The sequence below is a fragment of the Podarcis tiliguerta genome (assembly GCF_965153285.1).
Source record: "Podarcis tiliguerta genome assembly, chromosome: 2".
NCBI classification, from domain to species: Eukaryota; Metazoa; Chordata; class Lepidosauria; order Squamata; family Lacertidae; genus Podarcis; species Podarcis tiliguerta.
Window position 1 is genome coordinate 87107008 of NC_139535.1, and position 17648 is coordinate 87124655.

The following is a 17648-nucleotide window of genomic DNA, read 5'->3' on the forward strand; positions in this document are numbered from 1 at the left end:
CAGGGGGTTGGACTAGATGATCGTTGTGGTCCCTCGAATTATTTTGCCATGCTCCTCAATGCCTGATAGTTGTGGGAGCTCTGGTCTACACAAACACCTAGACACAGAGAGCCAATCCATTCATTTTGCCGGAGGGAGAAAATCTGTGCTTCCATTCTTTGTACATGGAGGTTGGCTGTCTCTGTTGCAGTGAACAAGGCGGTCTGTGCTTGGAGCTTCATTTGCACATTGCAGGGAATGTTGCAGCTCCAGATTACTGCAAGGGAGTACATGCTTGTCTTCCACTTGTGCCCATGTTTAGTTTCGATGGGCTCTGTTAAAGAGGAAGCAGGTGTTAACTAGGCAGAGCCGTATTAAAACTCAACCCTAAAGCCAGTTCAGGTCCGGGGCAACGCCTTGCAGAAAGTTCAAGCCAGGATGGCGAGTATACTATCAGCAAGAGCTCATATTTCAGTAAATGCCTCTTCAACAACATGTGCCTTGTCTAATCCACAATAAAGCATTTTTCACAGATACACGATGGTGATATTGATTTCCCCACCCACCCAAACTTGGGCAGGCTGCTGTGAGAGTTGCTTTGAAGTCAACCTTCTGTTTTCCAATGAATGGGCCTCTTTCTTCTTCTTCCAAGATGACCCATCTAGCATGTAGGGAGGTGGAGCTGTTGACTGAGAAGGGCTTAGCCAAGTTGCCTGACCTCAGGTTTACCAGTGGCTGGGTAAGATCCAAGACAAAACAGGCATCTGGAAAAGAAGAAGTAGGAACAAAATAGCTAGGGGTTGTGTGGCTGCAACCCACGTTTATTTGTGTGTTAGCCCAGTTGAATACAGTAGGATTTACTTCTGAGTAGGGATGGGGAAGAAGTTGATATGAATGACCCAATTCACACTTCCTGTACTAATAAGATACCCTTCAGAATTCTCACTTCCCCAAATTTTGTGCTGCAGTTATCCAATGAAAAAGTGTGCACAACTATATGGAAATAGTATGCAAAGCAACATAGTTGGGGAAATTGCTTGCAAAAATGATATTGGACAAAATTGCACACAAAGATCGAAAGAAATGTGTGTAAACTGTGAATCTTCATGTGGACTTTTTCAAGGGAAAATGGCAAATGGATGTGAAAATGGAATGAACTGAACTTAAAGTTGGGGAAAATGAGAATCTGAATGACAGATTTGTCCGTCCTTCTGAATAAGAAGTGGCAGTTGTTAGTGTCTATGTTTGTACAGTACTTTAATTGAGTTAGACTGGGAGACCCAATTTTATAATAATATTTATATTGAGTTTCAGGTTGTATACACACCATACATTTAAAGCACCATCCCTACCCCTAAAAAAAAAGTACTGGGAACTGTAGTTTATCTCTCACAGTGCTTCATTTTCCAGTAACCTTTAAATCGATGGTATGTATGCAGGCTCAAAGTGCTTCCTGTTCTTTCTTGTACTTTTTACATTAACTCTGTAACTACTTGCTCCTTTAAGTACAGTAAAATAATGGTCTTCACATGCAAATATGCTGATTTGTCCAGACCTCCGGCATGATCCAGTGATACTTGAGCCCATTTGACATTCAATTTGTTTCACTATAGGAGTGAAGCACATGCTTAAATCTCACCAACCTAGAGGTGAAAACAAATCCTAGATTGGTGTAGTGGTTAAGAGTGGTAGACTCATAATCTGGTGAACCGGGTTCGCATCTTCGCTCCTCCACATGCAGCTGCTGGGTGACCTTGGGCTAGACACACTTCTTTGAAGTCTCTCAGCCTCACTCACCTCACAGAGTGTTTGTTGTGGGGGAGGAAGGGAAAGGAGATTGTTAGCCGCTTTGAGACTCCTTTGGGTAGTGATAAAGCAGGATATTAAATCCAAACTCCTCCTCCTCCTCCTCCTCCTCCTCCTCCTCCTCTTCTTCTATGCATGTTTACTCAGCCGTAAGGCCTACTGCATTCAATGGGACTTTCTCCCAGGTAAGTGTGCAAGGATTGCTACCTTAAATATGCAAACAACAACAACAATGAAGGGTCTTGTGACACTTTAAAGATTAAAAAATTAGCATGAACTTGTGTGGACTAGTGGCCACATCATCAGATGCAGGAATGGTAATATTAATCTTCAATTGCAGGTATGTATACACATGCAAGGGGACGCAGGTGGCACTGTGGTCTAAACCACGGAGCCTCTTGGGCTTGCTGATCAGAAGGTCGGCGGTTCGAATCCCCGCGCCGGGGTGAGCTCCCGTTGCTCGGTCCCTGCTCCTGCCAACCTAGCAGTTCAAAAGCACGTCAAAGTGCAAGTAGATAAATAGGTACCGCTCCAGCAGGAAGGTAAGCGGTGTTTCCATGCGCTGCTCTGGTTTCGCCAGAAGTGGCTTAGTCATGCTGCCCACATGCTGTCTGCGGACAAACGTCGGCTCTTCGACCAGTAAAGCGAGATGAGCACCGCAACTGGACTTAACTGTCAGGGGTCCTTTTTATACACATGCAAAGTGCATAGACATTGGAAGCAATGAGATGCAACAAGTGCAGATAACTCCCAAGAGACTGTGATCTACTCCCAGTATAAAAAAGGCAGTGTTCTACCCATTGCCATTGCCTAGAGTTGTTGAGCTTATTTTGGGAGGAGTGCCCAAAGTTGAGCTATTTGGTGGGGGGGGGTGCCCAAAATTGTTGAGCTTCTTTTAGAGGGGAGTGCTCAGAGTTGTCATGGCCCAATTTATTTAATCCCGCGATCGACCTGCAGTTGCCCCAGCGATCAACCAGTTGGATGCGCCTGAATTACAGTTGCTCAAAACAAGCTCAAGTGCTTCTTTACAGGAAGCAGTGACAGATGCAATCAACCTGGCAAAACTGAGTTATGCTGTTGTAGGAAATGAAGCCATTGTCTTTTTTCCGGCCAAGATTCCTTGCTCAGTAAGTAATACAGCATCTCATACTGGTGCCTCCTTTTGAAATCATTCAAGTAGAATTCCTTTGAAATTCTCATGGACACCTCTAGATCAGTAGCATGCTTGCTTTAAATAATAATAATGATAATGATAATACTCCTTCATCTGACCACTATCGTTTGGAAGAAAATCCAGTTTCAGGGCCTCAGTGTGGAATGCACTGCAGGTTTGATTGGGGTCAGTCCTGCACTGATTTCTCCTGCAAATTGTTAATCTTATGGCTGCTACTTCAGCAACCCAAATGGATGTTTACTGCCAACAGCACCTTCGGGAACAAATAGCAGCCAGGGAGGGGCAATTTCCAGCAGAAAACAGGAACCTGTTCCAGATTGGGCCCTGTGAGTGATTTTATTTCAGAATAAAATTAGTCAGATTAATAGTCAGGATCTTCCTGCATGGGGCAGGGAGATCCTAAATGAGATCCTGAAGCTGTTTCCTTATCCACAATAAATTTAACTGGGCTCTTTGGCTGGATCAACCCTTTGGATTTTAAAGATTCCCAAATATACTTTGTGCTTCTTGTTTCCCCGATAGTGGAAGACATTCACAGCCACTGCTTTTAACAGGGTGTCCTTGCTTTCCAAGGAGAGAGGGCTGGAGAGTTGTTCCATTTGCTTTCCAAAGAACATGGACTGGAAAACTCCTTGCGTCTTTTGTAATAATCCCTTTATGTAAAAATGTACTGGTTGAGCAATTATTGCAAGGCAAAGAAGCAACACGCGGTCAGGCTGTGTTAGGTTTGCAGCAACAATAGCCCTTAAATAGTAACAAACAGTAACGTTCAGAAATGCAAATATGGTTTCTCTAGAGATCGCTGAGGCAACCATAGCAGATTTAAAATAAACAGCGGGGGCTGATGCCCATTGAGAGTGGCAGGGAGACCAACAGTGGGCATGCAACCACAGCCCTTGAGAGACAGGTAATTCTAGTTTTGTCCCCATCCTCAAGGGCAACACTGAGACTAAGAAGACTGTATACACACCACACTCTTAAAGCAACATTCTTCCCCTCAAAGAATTATGGGTAGTATAGTTTACCCCTCACAGAATTACAATTCATAGCAACCCTTAACAAACCACAGTGCCCATAATTCTTTGAGGGAAAGAATGTGCTTTGAATGTATACAACCTAAGGAGGAGGAGGGTTACAAGCAATGCCACCACGGGTATGGGTTGAGGGACTGATGGAGGGGAGACTGAGGTTGGTGGGGTGGTCTCCACAGCAAAACAAAACAAAAGCATTTCTTGCAGCAGCTCTCCCTGCCTCCTCATCCCATTCAACCTGCTCCTATCCTGCAGGTTGATACCAGCTGACCATCCAAGTCAGCGTCAGTTCCAGGTTTGGGGGGGCATGTCTTCCTCACTGCTGCCTCCATCTGCTTGCCCTCTTTCTCTGGGCTGCAGCCTCACAACCACCCCAAGGGACAGCATGCTGCTCTGTCTCCTCACTCAAGTCACCACTTGCATTGTCAAAGGGGGTAAGAGGAGGAGAAGTGGGGCCAAGGGGCTCCAGAGATTGGAAGTGGGGGCCCTGCAGAAGAGTTGTGACCCCTGGCACCAACACTGATAAGATCGTAAGAGCCCCCCTGCTGGATCAGGCCCATGGCCCTTCTAGTCCGCCATCTTGTTTTCACTGTGGTCAACCAGAGGCCTATGGAAAACCACAGGCAGGACCTGAGTGCATTAGTACTCTCCCAAATGGTGATTTGCAGATATTGGGAAGCATGAATAGGGTTGGTATTCAGCAACTGGTGTTTGGAGGCATAGTGCCTCTGACAGTGGAGGGGGAACATAGCCATCATGGCTAGTAGCCCTCAACAGACATCCTCCATGATCCAAATGGCTGAGGTGATCTGCTGCACTGATCTGAGCCATAAATTCACACCTGTTGTTACTGGCCCAGACCCACAAAGGAGGCTCTGGATACTTAATACCAATATTAAGCAGCTGGACATAAAAATTCACACTCCTTGGAGTTTGGTATTCTACTGAAGGCAAAGTATGGGAACTCAGATCCAGAGGAGCAGATCTGTATGCAAAATCCCTAGATCCAGCACCTGACCAGGCATTGTGCAGGTGTTGTGTTCCTTTGCCACAGATGCAATGCCAGGCAGAGGATGAGAGTTGCCAGCTCACATCTCCCATGCGCGGATTGTGTGTGGCGAAGTCTAAGGGCTGTTCCAATCTAAGCTGACAGCGTTAATCATCTCTTTGATGGGGAGGAGGAGGGGGATCATCCTGCACAGCCTCCGGCAGGCAGCCTGCTGTTGTGCAGGAATGTCCCTGAATCAGGGCCAGCATGTCTCATTTGTCTCTGGCCCGCTAAGCCTTGTAGGAACAGGAAGAAGTCTGGCTTGCCATTCAAGTCAACAACATTCCTGCCTTGCCTGACAATATGAGGCAGTTGGGCAGCGCAGAGAAGTTTGATTAGATGTAGGCTTGCCACGCATCTTTCTTATAACATTTGTTTATTCATTGGTTCATTCGTTACACAGATATTCTGCCTTACTACCAGGGAGTTCAAGGCAGCATTTCTGATTCTCTCCCCATTTTATCCTCATCCCTTCCTTTTTTATCCTCTCAGTAGCCCAGTGTGCTTCATTGCTTTAGTGGGTTTTAGAGCCATAGAGAGGCACTCTAACCACCTCCCCTCTGCAAAAGGCATGGTTGAGAAACAGCCCTGCACCAAGCAAGAGATTGCCAAATCACACTGGTTCAAGCTAAGAAAATGTGGATGGGCCGGTTTCAGTTTTACCGCAAGACTCTGTCGTTGCAAGTTGCTGCATCTTGTTGGAACGTGTCCTTATGCCCTTGCTCCCCCCGCCCTGCCCCCCAAATGCCTTTTGCTCCTTCTTTGTGAATCCTTTTACCAACTCAGGCCAAGTTTGAGCAAACTGGGATCCCTACAAGCACTGGGAAGTCCAGTAGAGAAGGTTGTGTGTTTTTTTTTTTAATGTGCCTATTACATACGCTTCAGGTTACATACGCTTCAGGTTACAGACTCCGCTAACCCAGAAATAGTGCTTCAGGTTAAGAACTTTGCTTCAGGATGAGAACAGAAATCATGCTCCGGCAGCATGGCAGCAGCAGGAGGCCCCATTAGCTAAAGTGGTGCTTCAGGTTAAGAACGGACCTCCGGAACGAATTAAGTACTTAACCCAAGGTATCACTGTACTTGAACTCCACCTTCTCCATGCTTGTTTCTACTTCACCTGCAATGTAAAAACAAGGAAACCAGCACTGGTGTTCTAAGATCTAAGTTCATTGTATAGTTAAGGTGCTGTGCAAAAACTGGGAGGAGGAAGAGGAATTGCTTTATGCTTTATGGTGGAACACGTTATTCCTCAGCATCTAAATTATGAGTTAATTCAGGAGTTTTGCTAAACACTGACAGCTACATACCTCAGAGCTAAAGTCACACAAAGTTTGCAAGATCTACGAGGTGAGCTATGTGGCAGCTCAGATTGAGGGCCTCTCCAGACTGGTGTTCTTGCAGGCACACTTTGCAGCGTGTCCTTGACACAATAATAAGTGCATTAGTGGTGGATTTATCCTGCTTGAGTTTGTTCTGCAATGCTTCCCCAGTGCTATCATAGAACTCAAAGGGACCCTGAGGGTCATCTAGCCCAACCCTCTGCTTTTCAGCAATCTCTACACATGGTTCCCCATCCAATTTGAAACCCATACTGGACCCTGCTTAGCTTTGCAAATGTGCTAGCAGTTTTATTGCTGCTCCACTAGGAGGTGGTCATTGCTGTCTGTAGGGGCTACGGTACAACAAACCTAGGACAAAAATAATCCAGAACATAATCCAGAACAAATAATCCAGAACAAAAGGTTATGGGATTTCAGCAGGAGATTATGGGATATGCATGGACTATTTCATGCAAACCATCCCAAATCATTTAGAAATGCAAACTGTATTGATAGTGGGATTGTGTGTGACCGATCCAGTAGTGTCATGGGCACAAATAATAATGGATGTGGAATAAAATGGATGTCTCTGGAGGCGAAACCTATAGGAATGCTGGCATGAAATGAGAACTCCATACATAACTTCTCCACCTGCTTCTGTTACTGTACTCCAGACTGCTGCAGCAGGAGACACTGGGGCCAGCGCAAGCAGAAATTCCCCAAGATGTCAGGAACCACAGTCTGCCCAGAGAAAGCATCACAAAGAGGTGAGTGAGGCTGGAGTGAACCCTTCCTCACAGAAATGTTGCCAGAGAATTGGGTGGTTACCTAAAATCGATGCATTTGATTCAGTCACCCACTTCTTCTGGGTCCTTCTTGCCCCTAGAGGGATGTCAGGGCCGAGATAAATCACAGCTAGCAGATTTGCGCTGTCAGGATTTAGGCTGGAGCTTCTGGGGGTTGTAGCCCAGAGGGTTCTGAGGGCACCATGCTGGCTAATAACCTTCTTGATTCCACAGTTCCCCAGTGTCCTAGGCTTGCCCACTTCCCTTCTGATAGCAGTTTGCAGCCCTAACCCCCTTGTCCCAGTTTTGTCTTTCATATTCCATGGTTTGCCCTGCACCTGTCCTTCCTTCATCTTTCTTGTCTTTGGACTCCCTGGCCCTTGATTTCCCAGCATCCAGGTTTCCTTCCCAATTCCTAACCTGCCACATGCAACCTTTTAAATCCAGCCATGCTGACAACTTCCCCTTTCCTCATAGAATTACAACTACCAAGTGTTTAGTTCCTTGAGCAACTGAACATTCTGATCGTCACCGCAGGCAAACAGTATCACAGGTTTCATCTTCATAAGTGCACTGTAATGTTGATATATGCTCTTTAATGCTTCCTGTGGGCTGGATGGCAATGGGACAGACCCAGTACGACAGGTTCATCAATCTGTATCTATCCCATGGCTATAAAAGGGTCTAGATTTCATATCTAATTCACTGGAAGTTGAGCAAACCCTTAGAAAGGGTTGTTGGATAGTGTAGGCATCTCAGTATACAGTGAACAAATGTTTGTGCGTGAAAGTCAGCTTCCTTTTCCTGCTGTTTTCATTCTAGGGGGAACCCAACCAAAAATTCATCTGAGAGAGGAATTCTTAATCATCCTAAGGAGAAGGTAACAAGTCCATCCTTCATTCTAAGGACTTCCTTGCCCTTTGTCCCCTTCCCAAAAGCAGGTCAGCACCCAGACATCATCATCATAATGTGCTTACAGCACATATAAAACATAGCAAAACATCAAACATTAAAAACTAAATAAAGACAAAACTATTTGCTCTCTGCTATTCAAGGCTCACATCGTAAGAGTTAATCTTCCACAACACTTGTTTCTAATTCAGAGTTAGAGAGGTTGACCACATGTCTCTGGAACAGGCATGGCACGAATACAGTTATATCCCTCACTTTCTTGCTTGCTAGTTTACAACCAAGAGGAACAACCTCTGAAAATGAAATTCTGGACTTCTAAGCCACAGAGTGCCTTAGCGTCAGGTGTGCTTAGTGGAAAAGGGTTGCATGCTGTGAAAATTTATCAGTTGATGGTCTCACTCAACACTTAGAGTAGACGCACTGAAATCCACAGGACTTGAATACCTCATACCTGGCAATCTTTGGGGATTCTAAGGAGCAACAGCAACAACGAATCAGCATAGGTTTGCAATCATTGGTTAAAATCAGTGAAGCTTTGAAAGGCTCAGTCTGCCAGCTCAATTCAAAATGGCACCCTGATGTCCCCAGACATAGATGAAAAGCTTTTCCTTGATCTTGGGAACCATCCTGCAGAATTTGGTTATGATATCTTAAGACTTAACAGAGAAATTCATATAATGCATGTGTGTGTGTGTGTAATAGTTTAGAATTTATAATGATAAATTATATTAATAATTGCTTAAAGCTAAACTTAGTTGTGACTAATTTAAATCCTATTGAATTCAAGCGATCTACTCTGAGTAAGACTTAAGTTTGAATTCAACATAATAAACAAAATACTTTAGGATGCTTTGCTCACTTTCCCTCTCTCTCTCTTTCACACACACACACACACACACAGAGAGAGAGAGAGAGAAGAAAGGGTTACTGCAAGGCATCAGCGACATGCCCAAAATCTCCTAGTATGCTTTAAGTAGATTTTGAACCTAGATCTTACGTTTTCCTGGTAAATTCAGCATTATACAGTAATTTGCAAGGAAAAGGCAGCTGCCGAGAACTGATGCAAAATCTGCAGGGATGTCTATTTCATGTATCTGAAAGGTAAAGGGACCCCTGACCATTAGGTCCAGTTGTGGCCGATTCTGGGGTTGCGGCACTCATCTCGCTTTATTGGCCGAGGGAGCCGGCGTACAGCTTCCTGGTCATGTGGCCAGCATGACTAAGCCGCTTCTGGCGAACCAGAGTAGCACACGGAAACGCCGTTTACCTTCCCGCCGGAGCGGTGCCTATTTATCTATTTGCGCTTTGACGTGCTTTCAAACTGCTAGGTTGGCAGGAGCAGGGACCGAGCAACGGGAGCTCACCCCGTTGCGGGGATTCAAACCGCCAACCTTCTGATCAGCAAGTCCTAGGCTCTGTGGTTTAACCCACAGCGCCACCGGCGTCCCTCTTCATGTATCTTATTCACCCACAAATCTACATTCTGCCTTTCAAGTCAAAGGCCCTTCATGCTTTTAAAAAAAATAGATTTATGAAACAAACCAGTGAAAGAACTAAATACTCACAACAGCTGTTTAAAAGCCCAACACAACACTGCTTAGTAAACACAGTCTGCAACTTTTTTTTTTTTGAAAAGGTATATTGCAAAGGTAACAAAGGTGGGGCCATGTGTACTTCCTTGGGGAGAGAGCTCCAGAGACATGGAGCCTTGAAATGCGCACAGTAAATGGAGAACAACTGTATTGTCCAGTAACTTTGTCTGAAAAGAACCCATTCCTCCATCTGTCGGATCCTTTCCTAAGGGGGATATCACTTTCCCTGGTTAATGCTTTTTTCACTCTGACCGACAGCCAGCAGTATCCTTAACCTCACGCCAACCCTTGCGATCACAGAAATTATCAGAGAATTTGGCTGCTGCTTCACTTTATTTTTATTGTAGGCCACTTTGAGGGTCATTGCGCAAGAGCGGCATCTGAAAAGGTATCCCGTCAAAATAAATAAAATCAGAATTTCTGCAGATGTTTTTGGCTATGAGTTGAATATATTTAAAAACAAAACAAAACCCAGCCACGAGAGTGCTTAGGTTGACTCTGCTGCACAATATTTGAATTCTGGTGCTTGCCTTGGATGCTCTCATCAGAACTCAAATACCATCCATATTTGACTTTAAAAATTGGTATTTGGCCCCCAAAATTGGAATTCAAATTTTGACATTCAAATCATCCGTCTAGCAGCAGATGTCATCCGTGCAGCCCGTGTGAATCTGCCTTTGATGTTAATGGCAGGCTTTTAATCATGGGCAGCATATTTACATAGCCAGTGCAAATGCATCAAACAGTGGGAGCTGGGAATACGATTCTTCGCTGCTGTTTAACATCTGACTTTAAGCTCATGCGGATCCATAGAAGTAAATTTGGAATGCTTCGTTTAGTGCACTAAATTATCTGACTTGCATGACGGTATGGAATGCTATTTTACAGAGTTGCCGAGAAGTGAAAAAGCGTTGATCTCCAACCCCACATCCCAGAACATGTATTTTTTTCCCTCTCGTGAGTCACAACAAAGGAGGAAGAACCACAAATCTTAGGCTTTCTCCTCTGACCCACAAGGAGAAGAGAAAAACGGTTCCCTAAACCCTGATTCTTGCCCCCACCCCACTCTGGTGTTTGCAATACTCCTCCACCATTTCTTTGTTCAATATTCAGTGCAGCTTGAAAATAGCCATACATTCCCTTCCTTCCTGTACCATCAAGTGTTATGGGATGCAGGAAAGAGCTGACCCCAAAGAAAGGGCAAAGCAAAGCAAAACTGCTACACAAGTGGGTTGTGTCTGTGTGGGCGGAACATTTGTTGAGTCCTGAGCAGCATCAACCCTTAACAGTCAACTAATTAAACAATGTACCTTCAGTACAGGCGTAATTCCCTGAACTAGTGACCTGATAGCTGCTGCCCACTGGAAGTTTAACAGACAATGGAAATCCAGCAACCCCTTCTCAGGACACAGAAAAACTGTTAAGAGATCAGATGCACTGATTCAGCACACCTGACTTCCCACCTGTCCCACCAGGGCTGTTCCAGTCTCCTGCATGGCTTCATCCCACATTACGTTTAGCGCAGCTGCTCAGGCTAAGCCAACCCAGAGGGTGTAGCCCAAACCTCTGTACAACGTTGCTCCGACTACTGTTTCCTCCCCTTTGGGTTCAGTGGTCTGTTGTGGTTCTGTCACTGCCATTGGGCAAGAACCAAAGATGTCAACAGGCTTTTTCAAGTCCTGTTTCTTTGCTTGATTTGGCAAAATCGCCCCTGATCTCAGCATTTGAGTTTTCCGAGTGCAGGAATGTTTTCATCAATGAACATGTGTTTGTAGTGTTGTAACCGAGAACTCCTGTATATAATTTGGGGCTTTGTTAAGGTTGTTCTATGTTCTTTGCCAGTCTTCTCTGTGACCTACCTAAGTAGACATTCCAAAGAAATATTGACGGATGTTAACTTCTACCACTTTAGGATTTGCTCACGCCAAGCCTTTCTCAGTCCGGTTTGTGTCCCCACTCACTGAAGTCCAAAGTAAAGGTGGACCCAACGATGAGGAAGCAGTTTGATTTTGGCATCCCGGTGCTGATGGAGAAGCAGCACTTCACCCCGGAGACCTGGGAGAAGCTAAAAGAGCACAAAGTCCCCTACGGCTGGCGTGGCTTGTCATATTCAGGTAATGGGCTGGGGACATAGCTCTAGAGGGCTACTCTGTTGTATGCTACATTGGATGCATGCACTGTGATCTAATTACCCTAGCTCTAAACCGGGCTCACAATGCTCTGCTCCAGGAGGTGTTGGTGGCATAAATACACATGAACCAATCTTGGTGCGAACAAGCGACTGCCCATGGCAATTTTTTGTAATGCCCAGGGAACTTCATACCACCCAGTGCCTGCCAGATGGTAATAGAACACATGAAGCAAGAATACATCCTTTCTTGGGACATTGTGCTTGGCACACTCCATGAATTGATGCTGGTACTCATAACCTCAGCAGTCATGTTTGGACAACATGGTAAGCAATAAAAGCTTGCTGCCAAATTGCTCCCGCTTCACTCATCCCCTGGCATGAGCAACACATCATGACCCTTGCCTTGCTGGGACCTCTAAGCCAGGTGTTTGTCTCCAAACAAACCAGTATCTGAAGCCAATGTTTTGTTCTTTTGCTTCCCCGTCGTGGTTTGTTTGAGAGAAATAAACCACGAGCGTTAAGTTTGCATGGCACAGTAAGGTCGTGGCTCATGATTCCTCGCTCCACTTGCGCTAGGGGAGGAGTGATAAGGCAGGGCATGCCGCTCACATGTGCTCCTCATTCACGATCAGCCATGGCTTGTGCCTTAACCCGGTGTGCACATCCCGTTTCTGCCTAATCATACATTTTTATATTTTGATCTGTGTTTATTTCCGTGGATCACAACCAGAGATAATGCTGAGAATTTCCATGTGCTGAATGATTTGATAACATAGGTGGGCTTCTAAAAAAAAACCACCACATTCCTGCCCCAAAAGAAAACAGTCCCCTCTCTTCAACCCAGCTGTCAAAGTTGGCCCTGAGAAATAAAGATCTGGTCCATTGGGGTGAAATGGTCCCCTATCCCCGATTTCTCAAGTAACCCAGTAACGGACAGCGGGGCAGGTTGGCAGTGTTTCCCTGGCTTCCTGACAGCTGAATCACTGTTATTGACTTGGAGAGAGAGGGCACCTAAAGGCTCTAAAGCCCAGGATCAGTGTTGTTGCCTGTAGTTTCCGCACATCTTATCCGCAGCTGCACCCAGAATCTCTTTTCCTCTTTATGCCCACATGCCACTGCTACTTCTTGGTGCTTCCCACATGGGAGTTGCCCCACAGCCAGTGGAGTACATCACATATCCAGGTTGCCTGATCCAGATTGAGGTGATGGGGAAGGGGGTGACTGATCCTTATCAGGAATGATATACCTCCCCTGATCAGATGTTGAGGAGTGATGTTGTTCACAATTTATGTGACCCAAAAGAAGCATCCTTCCTCTCTGCTCTTCTGCGTGTATTCAGTGAGCTTCCTATATAAAAAAGGTGCCTTCTCTGAATCAGCAATAACTGAAGGACATGGGAAAATAGGTAGCAGAAGAAAAGGAAAAGCAAGTCTTTCTTCATCTATCAGCTGCTCAAACCCAAATGAATTTTCAACGTTCTACTTTCATCAATGTCCCAATGTTTGCAAGTGTCGTCATTTTGACGGCGGGCTCCACACAGGCTCTGGCATCTCTTTAAAGACTTAGATCTGAAGGGAGAGGAAGCCTTTGAAAACGCTGGTATCAACGCCTTGTGACATTTGCCCGAATAAAAGGTCCCAGTGTCTTTGTGATGATTAACTTGAACCAAAAGCATTTGGCACAACCTACTCCATTGTTGTCGCTGCTGCTGCCGCTGCTGCTCATGGCCATTGGCTTTTGGGCATTATCTCACTTCCTACCACATTGCCCACTCTTCCTTTTCTTGCCAGGCACGCTGTCTGCCTGGCCACCTGATGTCCTGAATCTCTTAACTGAAAGTGAATGTGGGACATGCTTCAAATCAAAGAAGCAGCGTAGGGGGGAAACTGGCTGCAGAGAGTTTTTGGAAGTGTGAAAGCTTCTGCCTTGAGATGAGTTCAGCACAGAAGCCACGTTGGCAAAGGACCTTTCTTGGGGTTCCCCAGCTCCCTGCACCCCACTCTGTAACTGGTAGCATGGGGAACCTTAGTGCATTTAAGCAATTTTGGACTCTGGGTGGGGCTATTGAGAGTTGGAGTGCAACAACATCTGGAGGGTCGCAGCTGTTCAATGGATGTCATCCCATTTAAGTCATGCTCAGAGCCGACGCACCAAAATCAGTCAACTTAAGTTCATTTAGTTCAGTGGGTCCACTCTGTGTATATTATTATTACTATTATTATTATTATTATCCCACCCATCTGACTAGGCTTCCCCAGCCACTCTGGGCGGCTCCCAATAGAATATTAAAAACACGACAGAACATCAAACATTATAAGCTTCCCTAAACTGGGCTGCCTTCAGATGTCTTTTAAAAGTTGTTTATTTCCTTGACATCTGATGGGAGGGCATTCCACAGGGTGGGCGCCGCTACCGAGAAGGTCCTCTGCCTGGCTCCCTGTAACCTCGCTTCTCGCAGTGAGGGAACCACCAGAAGGCTCTCAGAGCTGGACCTCAGTGTCCGGGCTCTAGGGTGAGACCCAGTTTATGTCCTACTTGCATGTTTCATGTTGGTGGGACAGATGGGAGTGAGAGGAACCCACATAAAAATGCCTTAGATGGTGGCCTTGCCTTAGATGGTGGTGTGTATTACTTCAAAATGAACACCCACTCTGCTGCATTTGAAGGCTTCTCCTGCTAAGTGGGGCCCTGTGCCTTCTGCCCATATAGTCCTACCCTGACGGTATCACTGAGAGGAAAAAGTGGGGAGCTCCATCTGGAAGAAGGGGAAAGAGAAGGAACTAAGGCACTTCAAACAAACGCTTCATCTCTATTATCTGCAGGAGTTTGAGCTACCACAAAATGAGTTATTCAAAACAATGACTCAAAGCCATTAATCAACTTGCTGCAGTTCTCAGTTGATTCATCATGAACTGTTACTCATCAATTTTGAACAAAAGAACCCCCCATCTCAAAAGCTGCTTTATGCTAGGGAAATAAGTAAGCATTGTTTTATTTGGTGGAGATAACGTTAAGACATCCTCAACATACTATGTATATCAAGCTGTTTCAAAATTCAATTCATGGATGTTTCACGGGTCTGTGGAAGTCAAACCGATCAGAAGCTCATCATGTTCAATTCCCTGATGTAGTGCACCCTAAACAAACTAGCTCGTATCATTTGTTTTGAACTAGTCAGTTTCTGAGATTCATAGTTCCTTCTGTATCCACTTTGCCCAAAGTGGTTGGCAGCAAAGAATGACACAAGCAATCACTGGGGTGGCAGAGAGGGAACACATCCACCAGCCTTTTGTGCTTGGTACCGCCCTCCTCCTGATGTGCATCTATGTGTTCTGATTGGCAGCAATTGCGTCCACCGTGCAGCTCCTCAATGACTCTGCCAGCGGCAGGCTCTTCAGCAAGACCGGGCTCCCGGATGGCTGCAGCCGCTGTGCTGTGGTTGGGAACGGTGGGATTCTGAACGGCTCTCGTCAAGGCAAGGAGATAGATGCTCATGACTTCGTCTTCAGGTACAATGGGGTCGGCATCCCTTCCTCTTAAGGAGGGACCCAAATCCAATTTGCGGATGGGTATAGGTGTAAAATGCTCCCCCAAAACCCCTGTCAGAGAGCTTGCCAAACGAAAAAAAAAATCTTGAATCTGTTGTTTCTTCTGGTTAACACCTATGTATGTCTGAAAATACCCCTTACAGGCTTAATGGGGCAGTGATCAAAGGCTTCGAGGAAGATGTTGGGACGAAAATCTCCTTCTATGGTTTCACAGTAAACACCATGAAGAATTCCCTCATTGCTTATGCAGAATATGGCTTCACACAGATACCACAGGGCAAGGTACGTACATCAATAATCTTATCTATTCTTCAAAGGTGAGTGGGAATGGAAAACCATGAGCCAGGAATGGAGTATCTGGAAAAGAGTCTATATATGGCTGGCTGACACCCTGGAACCCATACAGCAACATTTTGTTGTGGGTGCCATGTGCAATTCTTAAATTTCTATTCTGTGTTTTGCATTCCTCCCCTATTTTTGCTTCAGGACATCCGCTACATTTTCATCCCCTCAGATCTACGAGATTATATCATGCTGAGATCCGCCATATTGGGCACCCCGGTCCCAGACGGGTATGACAAGGGCGATGAGTAAGTAGGTGCTCCTTGTCTGTTTCTCTGTCCTTGCATTCAGTCCTCCTGGAGACATCCAGAGCAGATTCAGCTAGGAACATCAGCCACTGTTAGTTCTTAGTGTTGACATCCCTTTGCACTCTGCTTTCTGTTCAGCCTTAATGTCCCTGTGCTTCCAGTTCCTACTGAGGCAGCTCAGAGAGCAACCTTTCAGGCTGGCAAGCTAACCCTGCAGTAAATAGGTTTTTAAGCAGCCAGACCCCATTGCTAAAAATGATTGTGTTATCTTGTTCTCACAAAATCACACTTCTGGGGATTGTAGTGCAGTTGTAGCGCATGTCTCTACAACTGTCGATGTGCTTCCTCCAGTCCTTCAGTCCTCAGTGATGCCAGCCCTCTTTTTCAGGCATTCCACTCACGGTTGAAGGGAATTTGCAAGCAGGAAGCAAGGCTGCACTGAATTAGGTATCTTTGCATCCAGCACAAATGTCTGAAGTGGGGAGGGAGTTGTTGTAGGTACAGGATTCTACATGATGTAGAACCTCAGTTGCTCATGGTTCCTGATTGTGTGAGGGGAGGGGGTTCTAGGTCACATGGAAGCCTGTAGACACATGATAGCTCCCTCCTTTCAGATGTTTGCACAATATGTGCAGATGACAGTGGGAGGTGCAACATAGCCTCACTTCCAGAACACCCAACCAGAGCTATTGTATCATGAGATTGTATTCCATGTCATGTGGAAGTCCTAAGATTGAACTTCCATGTCAGTGGTGTGACACTGGTCTTGCAGAGTTTCTCATAAGCACTGAAGAATCTTTTAAAGTTTTATGGAAACTGTTGGGAGGAAGCTCAACTGATCTCATGCTTTCTCTTTCGATGCTTTGTAAGAGTCATGCATCTAGGGTGCAAGGACACATGGTGAGATGCTTGAGTCCAAACGAGAAGCACGAGGTCTTCCTTTGTGCAAACAAGGATGCAAGACTGTGGCTGGAGCTTACCTTTTATTTTACCTTTCTGGTTCCTTTTCTAAAATTGCCTGCAATTATTCTCTGACCTCTCTCTCATTTCTCTCTCCTTCTCTGTGTTTCTCACCAAAATATCCCTTGATTGCTGTAAAAGCTCTGACTGGCAATACTGCAAGCTCAATTCCACCCACATTCCCTGAATTCTCCATACATTAGTGATCTAAGAGGGGCAAGCATAGGGTAGAAGAAGAAGAAGAGTTTGGATTTGATATCCCGCTTTATCACTACCCGAAGGAGTCTCAAAGCGGCTAACATTCTCCTTTCCCTTCCTCCCCCACAACAAACACTCTGTGAGGTGAGTGGGGCTGAGAGACTTCAGAGAAGTGTGACTGGCCCAAGGTCACCCAGCAGCTGCATGTGGAGGAGCGGGGAATTGAATCCGGTTCACCAGATTACGAGTCTACCGCTCTTAACCACTACACCACACTGGTAGGCTGGAACCTTGAGGCATGCAGGGAGATAGAAGGTTTTCAGCACCATTTCAGTAGCTCAGCCTCTGGACAGCAGGTGGGAAGGAGGAAATCCCTGAACCTCATCCAGAAATCCCTGGACCTCACCCAGCAGCAGGTACAGATGGGTTCCATTTCCCTCTGCAAATCCCATTTGGATTTCCTGTTCCAGATTTCTGGAGAGTTATTTAATTTTTACGCCATCCATTTTTAGTATTTTTATCGTGGCGCTTGACAAATGGCACAGTTTTACTGCTTTATGTACTGTATTGTT

At 45.6% G+C, this 17648-nt stretch overlaps 1 protein-coding gene and 1 long non-coding RNA gene across 2 annotated transcripts in view; one reads left to right on the forward strand and one right to left on the reverse strand.

Annotated features, from left to right (window-relative positions):
- Positions 1-17648, forward strand: part of ST6GALNAC2 (ST6 N-acetylgalactosaminide alpha-2,6-sialyltransferase 2) — a 35634-nt gene that overhangs the window by 13595 nt on the left and 4391 nt on the right. Inside the window, exons 2-7 of the mRNA XM_083429932.1 lie at positions 7035-7127; positions 7968-8025; positions 11562-11763; positions 15124-15289; positions 15472-15610; positions 15815-15918. Coding sequence (XP_083286058.1) covers positions 7035-7127; positions 7968-8025; positions 11562-11763; positions 15124-15289; positions 15472-15610; positions 15815-15918 — 762 coding nt within the window. The remainder of the gene's footprint in view (positions 1-7034; positions 7128-7967; positions 8026-11561; positions 11764-15123; positions 15290-15471; positions 15611-15814; positions 15919-17648) is intronic.
- Positions 10111-17648, reverse strand: part of LOC310672578 — a 194691-nt gene continuing 187153 nt past the window's right edge. Inside the window, exon 2 of the long non-coding RNA XR_014508667.1 lies at positions 10111-10603. This is a non-coding gene — a long non-coding RNA (uncharacterized lncRNA). The remainder of the gene's footprint in view (positions 10604-17648) is intronic.